At 40.6% G+C, this 7,359-nt stretch overlaps 1 protein-coding gene across 1 annotated transcript in view; it reads right to left on the bottom strand.

The window, feature by feature from the left end:
• Positions 1-453: 453 nt before the first annotated feature.
• Positions 454-7,359, bottom strand: part of GAD2 (glutamate decarboxylase 2) — a gene marked incomplete at both ends in the record, with an annotated part of 38,100 nt that continues 31,194 nt past the window's right edge. The window contains 5 exons of the mRNA XM_084202991.1: positions 454-627; positions 1,254-1,343; positions 2,295-2,402; positions 4,137-4,286; positions 5,952-6,030. Coding sequence (XP_084059117.1) covers positions 454-627; positions 1,254-1,343; positions 2,295-2,402; positions 4,137-4,286; positions 5,952-6,030 — 601 coding nt within the window. The remainder of the gene's footprint in view (positions 628-1,253; positions 1,344-2,294; positions 2,403-4,136; positions 4,287-5,951; positions 6,031-7,359) is intronic.

The following is a 7,359-nucleotide window of genomic DNA, read 5'->3' as shown; positions in this document are numbered from 1 at the left end:
ATAGGTAAATTAGAAATTCTGTTCTAATACTACGAAAAAGGCAAAATCCTTTCACTTTTAAACATACAGCATGTATATTCTGCATCTCACCACCCCCTCCCACTTCCCCCAATCTGATTTTGTCATTATTTTGGGCAACTTTGGCATCATTCACTCTGATTGCTGTTAAAGTAATTACTGTGTTAAAATTTGGGGTAAAATTTAAAGTATCTTCTGGTCTTTCTTATTTGTTTCAATGAAGCTTTTTTGTGCACCTAATTGTTAAGGAGGCATTCTATAACTCAGGAAAGGACTTTAAAGGAGCCATGTTTCTTGATTTTAAACTGTACTCTACTCCAACGCCACAATATAGAAATAGATTTACTTTGGAACAAACTACAAATACATTCGCACAGTTTGTGACAACTTAATTGTCTACTTAGAGGTCCAGGAACAGGCTTTCACACCAAGTTATTATAAATCTTGTCCCAGGCGTTCTATTTCATCAATCAGGAAATCAATGTCCTGGTGAGTGGCTGCAGGGTTGGAGATGACCATCCGGAAGAAGTTCACTTTGTCCCCCAGGGGCTGATAGCTCACCATGGTCGTGCCATACTCCATCATCCTAGCTTTTATCACTGGTGCCACCTGCAGAGCAACAGAAAGTAGATGACAATGATGATGACTATCATTATTGTCATTATTACCATTATTTTCTTTATTGTCATCACCCTCATTGTTATTAAAACATAGTATACTTCTTTTTTTTAAATGGAGGTTGGAGAGCTACGAGCAGCTGAAATGAAATTACATCCAATATTAATAAAAACATTAACCTCCAGTAAGGAATAAATGTCACACTGAAAAGGCATTCAATTTATCCTGTTTCTTTGTTGTGCTCTTTAAATGACTGGGGAAATTTCCCTCTTCTACTCCCTCAATACAGGGACACAGGAGCTGTTTTTTGTATTGTTCACAACATGGCTACAACTGGTTTCATATGCTGGGGTGCTGTAGTACTGCTGAGTTCTTGCTGCCCTTGCTGTGTTTAGTGACTGCAGCTCCCAGTACCTCCAGTACATAAACACGGAGCAAATACGGGCTCTGCACGTCGGGCAAAGCCAGGGAACACCACACCCAGGACCAGACAAGGTGGTGCCAGACTGGCCTGCAGGAAAACGACCACGGAGCTGTCATTTGCCAGAACCTCCCTTGCCCTGTGCCCTGGGAGATCACCGTGGGGATTGCCTGCCTGCAAGGGTTTCGCTGCTCACCTTCATCAGGCGGCTCGTTCTCTCTTCGCTGTCCTCCACTCCACGCAGGCTGGGAGGGATGTACCAGAAGCAGACATTGGTGTGCTGAGGCTAAGCACAGAATAATAATGGTTTATGTTGTAAGAAATGCTCATAATATCTCAATTGAAATTAAGTTCATGCCTTCCCTCCCTCTCATACATCATCTTGTGACAGCAGTCAATGGTTTTCATTATTGCGGTCCACTGAGAGTCATCATCGTTATTAATGCAGAAAAGATAATTTTAAGCAATTTATTCCCAGGGTGTCAGATGCAAAAACACATCATCCAGCTGGGCAAATATATTTATGCCTTTCTGAAAGGCATCTGGATTTTGCAGCTCCTGTCCCCTCTGGGGGCTGAAGGGATTGTATGGCCAGGCAAGAGTCTATTACAGATAATTTAGAGGTGAGGACCGTGTCATTTACTTTTATTACATGACAGAATAATACAGAATCTGATTTTGTAAACAGGAGCCACAGGTATTGCATAAGATAGTCTAAGATTTTCTTACATTTAATGAAATTTATTACTTCTCAATTTGATTCAGCTAGCTGCTGTATTAATATGCATGCACCACAGTATCTTAGCTCATTTAACATCTATGGGACCACTAAGCAGAAAGGCATAAAGCAAGAACTAGCTTTTTTTGCATTTTTTGTGCATTTTGTGGGGTACTGTACACCCACTCCTGACAGACCCTGCTATTAGCAAACTGCAACTTGTTTTTACAGCAGAAGAGCTTGTTCTCATTGCACCTCTGAGTGTTGTGTTAGGCTGAGACACCGGTGTTTTATTTCAGCAGAGTTAAACTGAGCAAACTGAACACTTACAGACAGCTGCCTCATCTCCCTTGTCCCTGCATTCCATGAGGAAGAGAGGAACGGGCACAACAGGAGGCTTTGTTACAAGGGTCCCTGCTTTCTGTCTCATGCTGTTTGATTTGACCTGTTGGTAGCATCCCAACAGGTAATGAAGCAAACACTCTTGGCCAACTGAGAAAAAGAAGTTGCACTACATACCTTTCCATCAAACACCATTTCATACCCTTCTCTGTTCTTTATTTTATTGTATAGGTATTCAGCAAGTTCCAAGCACTTATCAATTTGTGCTTCAAATCCTGTGGTTCCCTTTACAGAGAGATGAAGAAAAGAAGTTATGTAAAGATCTGTTCTATGAATTAAAAGGGTGAAAGGACCATGCAATACTTGCCAACACATCAGCAGAAGTCACCTCTCAGAAGTCCCCATGAGATCAAGGATCTGATTCTATGTGATGAAGGGCACTTTGATAAGCAGAGCTCATTTGTCTCTAGCTCTTGCCACTGACACCCCTATAGCCAACTCTGCAAAATAATCATAGGTACTTGCTTGGCTCTCAGGAATATTTTTCTGAGAACCTGAATAGCACTTCAAAGGGTGCCTTTGGCAGATTTTGCAGAGAGGCTGAGGGTGGTTTTGGACAGCTTGGACTGGCATGGAGGGGGGTCTTCAGGAGGTGCTGAGTTCCAGACATGGGGAGTCTCCCACTATTTTCAGGATAGGGGATTTTCATCTTCCACTAATGATATGCTGGAGACTTTCCAAGAATATTTTTTTCTTTTTCTTTTTAGTTAAGCACAGAATGGGTAGATACTGTTTTAGAGCCCAGTCTAATGCCTGTGGAAATGCACACTTTGTTTAGGTACTACCCTGCCTCTGTAGTGTTCTTCTCTCTTCTTTTCTAACAGATACCATACAAACTCAGAAGCTGTGTTTTTAAGAGCTGCAGAAAAGCCTGCTTTTTCTTCCCTGGCAGAAGTCATAATCCTCTCTGTGACATCATAATTGTTCCTGCAATCACCAACTGTGATGCCTCAAACAAAGGATGCAGCTTCAAGAGGGAGAAAGGGGAATAAACAGCTGGAATAGATAAACTCTTTGAGAAACACACCCTATTTTGTAATGTTAATATTACAAGGAGAGTGCGAGAAGAGAAAAAGCAGTGCAAGGCATTTTGAAAAAATGGGTTTTAGGAGAAATGTCTCTGAGTAATGGATGCATGTCCCTGCTAAATCTGTTCTGGCAGTGCAGAACTGACTTAAAAAGCCCTTGTCATTATCCCTCTGTGTATAAAGATTTCAAAACAGAGTAGAGGTAGCCCTGGGAGAAAGGCTTGGAGTAAAAGAGACATATGGCTAAAATCACCTGCCACTCTGCAGAACCCAGTTAGCACTACAGCTATTGCATCCTCCTTTACAGACTCCCACACATCCTCAGAGGTTTAATGAAGCACATGAGAATCTTTAAGGCTTTCTGGAAATGAAAACAGTGATCTCATCTCCTCTGAACCAACCTTAGGCAACCTGACATAACAGATTAAATAAATACACACAAGAACTTATTTAGCAATATAGATAAAGTAATCACGAGAGCTAGTGTTTACAGATTATCCAGTGAAGTTTTCCTCTACTCCTTCAAAAGATTACTTCATATCTACTGCATGCAATTAAGTATTTCCTAGGTATTCCAGTCTTGATTTGCCATGTATATTTTCTGAATATAATTAAAACATCTTTTTATTTCCAGAAATCTTTGTAACAACATTCCTAGGTATATGATTTATGCTGTTAGACTCCTACAGTTACACAAGGCAAATGCTATGCAAAGCCATACAGTTCAAGTTTCAAAATCATGTGTGCTGCTTTGAAGCTCCATCCTTAAAAGTATAAAACCCCCAGAAAATAAAAATGTTCTTTCTTTCATGTCATATATGTGAAATTCAGGTCAGGTATTTTCTAAGATTATGATTACAGAAAAAAAACCCTGAAGTGTATCTGGTGTGCATTATTTTAACACAAACAAATGTGCAGCAGGCAGTCCTACCTTTGCCCTCCACATCAGCCATAGCTTGAAGACATCAACATGCCGTCCACACTGCAAAGCCTTGTCTCCTGTGTCGTAGGACAGGTCGTAGTGCTTGTCTTGTTGAAAGAGGTAGGAAGCATGCATTTGATTGCAACTCTGCATCAATCCCTTATGGGCACAAAGACACAAGCACAGGGATGTCAGCCCAGATTTGACTACTGCTTCGAGGGCTGATTTGGGTGAAAAATTGCAAACACCCAAATTCAGCCAAATATATGTCCAAGTGCAAAAGGAAGATAAGAAACCCCACAAAACCAGACTTAGATGCTCAATGGATTAATCCCTATCAGTGCCCAAGATACCTTGGTACCTGATCCAGCAATGTCTAATCCATTCCCAGATCCAAACAATTTTTTAAAAAAGCTGGATAGTGTGCTTCCTAGTATTCTTATGCTTAATTTTTGGATCTTGCCTTTTATTCTTTGTTCTGGTTCCTTTTCCTCCTTTCCTTTGAAGACTTCTTTTCTGAGTCAGACCAAGATAACTGGTGACTAATCTAAAGAATATCACAGCACTTTTCAATTGCTTTGGTCTCTAAAATTCTGATTTTTATTGTTTCCTTTCTTTGTAGGAACAGTTCTTTTCTGCAAAGCCCTCAGCTGTAGATTGGATGCCTAAGCGGTATAAAAAGCTTTGAGTAGACACAAGAGCATATGGCCTTTAAAAACCCATCCTGACCCGTTTCTGGGCTGCAACATACCATTCTAAGAGGTAACGTTGTGGGAAGGACAGAAGCCAACAAGGTGAGAAAACCTGGCTCATGAACGGATGAGGTTTCCTTTTTAACTTTTTAAGTAAAATGCAGAGAGCCACGTTCTGGCTCTAGTTAAGTTCTCAACCAAGTTTATGGTATACCTTAGGGCTGTTGCCTAAAATGGCAATTTCCAGTCCAAGAAGAATCATAACATGGCTGTTTATCATCAAGTCTAATCTTTATGTGTAACTCAAAACTGAGATAGCAAAATGAGATTTCTCCTAATCTGAACCATCTGTTCGCACTAGAAGTCAGGGATGGTACTGACTTCAGCTGGGCAGGGTTTGTCTTGGGGAACTGACCCAGAGGGCAAATAAAAGCCAGTTTCTCTCTTCCTAAGTGCAATCACTTTGTATACAATCTGTTGTACAGCTGTTAGCAAAACAGCAACCAGCTTTTTGATAGCTGGTCTATTAAGTGGTGGCTGTACGGCAGCTGTCCCAGTCAGTGATGGTTATATGAAAATTACAGGCTTGAAGGGTAATTCAAATTCTAGCACTAAATGAAACATTTACTTTTTATTCCAAGTGCACTTAGTGTTCCATTTTTACTTCCATGTGCCCCGAGTGGATATATAGATCAAAGCTGGGTAGGAATATCATAAAAGTCTAGAAAGTATAATGATGCCTCGATTCTGGACCAAATGTTGTGCTGCATGTAAACCACAACTTTCACCCCAAGAGGACCAGAGTTTGCATGCAGTTACATCTTATGCTACACAGCAACTAGTGGAGTTACACAGTCATGCAGCCACAACTTAACCATGGATATTTAGAATGGAAAGTCACAAAACTCTGTACAGATATTGCCATTGATTGCCTCATTTTTGGTAGACATCTGCTTTAATTCCTTCTGCAGACATGGCTGAAGCATATAAACAGAGTTCATTTCTCAGTTCCTGTTATAATCCTCATCACATTAGCAAGTATTAGCTATGGCACAGTTATGAAGAAAATATCCAGGATTTTCAGAAGTAAAATGCCAGAAAGAAGCAGAGAAGCATATATATTGTGACATACCTCTTCTCTTACTAGCAAGGCTGAACACTGCAGTGGGACACCCATCATCTTGTGAGGGTTCCAGGTTACTGAGTTAGCCCTGGGACAGAAAACCACATGAAACTCAGACATTGTACTATGTGATGAAACCCCAGAGGCATTTAGAAATAATTAGAATAATACCAAACATGTAGCAATACTCACTTTTTTCCTTTTTCTGAGCAACCAAAGCTGAAAATAATCATGGCTGATATTAGGAAAGTAATGCCTTCACAGGGGACCTAATCCACTCCAGTTGGCTTTTGGATGACAATCCTGGCAAATTACCACAGGATAATTGCTCTATCCACTAAAATTAATCAGCACTGAACTTTCTGGGGAGTCATCTGCACTTTACAAACATAGGGCAAACTTCCTAAAAACTGCACTTGACTGACGAACTTTCTAAAATTGCAGAGTCAATTAAAGATACAGATTAGAAGCTGGCAACCCAGCAGATCTCCCTCCTTCTATTCCAGTTTCACCAAGATTTTCATAACTGGTTCACACAGGCATTAAAAAAATTCCTTGAAATACTTCTGGGTATCACTAAGTCTCTGAGTAACCTGGAAAAGCTGGCCCAAAGTAATTTTTCTTGTTGCTCTGATGACAGCAAATTTTCATAGCTTCCCAATTTTTGCTTGGCTACAGCAATTCACACAACTACAGTAATAACTATTAAACTGACCCATCTTGCCAGAAAAGAGTCTGATTCTGCCTCCCTTCAGGACATGTGTTGGAAAAACTGCTTTCAGCCTAGGTTTTGGGAACAAGCAGAGGGCTGACACAGTACAGTCTAGAGAAGAGGCATTTGGGACTGTGGTGAGGGCTGAATGGAAGACTGTCCAGTTGTTTATTTTAATTTTGGGTTACGCTCGATTGGCTATTTTATAATTACTATTGTTACATATGATGAGTTAGCTGATAAATGTATATATTTGCATCCTATTTGGCAAGCTGTCAAGGACACACAGTGCATATGATTTTATCTAGTGCAGTGATTTGTATTTTGATGGCGTAAATTGGTATGTCAGTCAACTGAGGCGTGGGAATACTTAAAGGACACACTTGCAGGTAACACTGATGGGAACAGAGGTGAGCAGGTTAGAATCTAGCAGTGCTTTCCTTTGTAGGACTTGGAGACAGTGCCACACATTTATGCATCTCTTGCCAAATTGCTTCCACTCCTTCAAAGCAAGTGACTTCAAAATTCACAGGGACATCAGGCAGTACTTCTGTGCTTTCTTCTTTGCTATTTCATTAGGACTGTGCAAGTGCCTGATGCAAAATCTGTAGGGAACAGTCTTCCACAGGCAACATCTGGCCACTTGGCTTGGCTTTTTGAGTATTTGGCAGCTTTTAATCAGCTCAGTCAGTCCTCTGATTACAA

The sequence above is a fragment of the Fringilla coelebs genome (assembly GCF_963513975.1).
Source record: "Fringilla coelebs genome assembly, chromosome: 1".
NCBI classification, from domain to species: Eukaryota; Metazoa; Chordata; class Aves; order Passeriformes; family Fringillidae; genus Fringilla; species Fringilla coelebs.
Note: the sequence above shows the minus strand (reverse complement) of the source record. Positions and strands in the feature narration are given on the sequence as shown.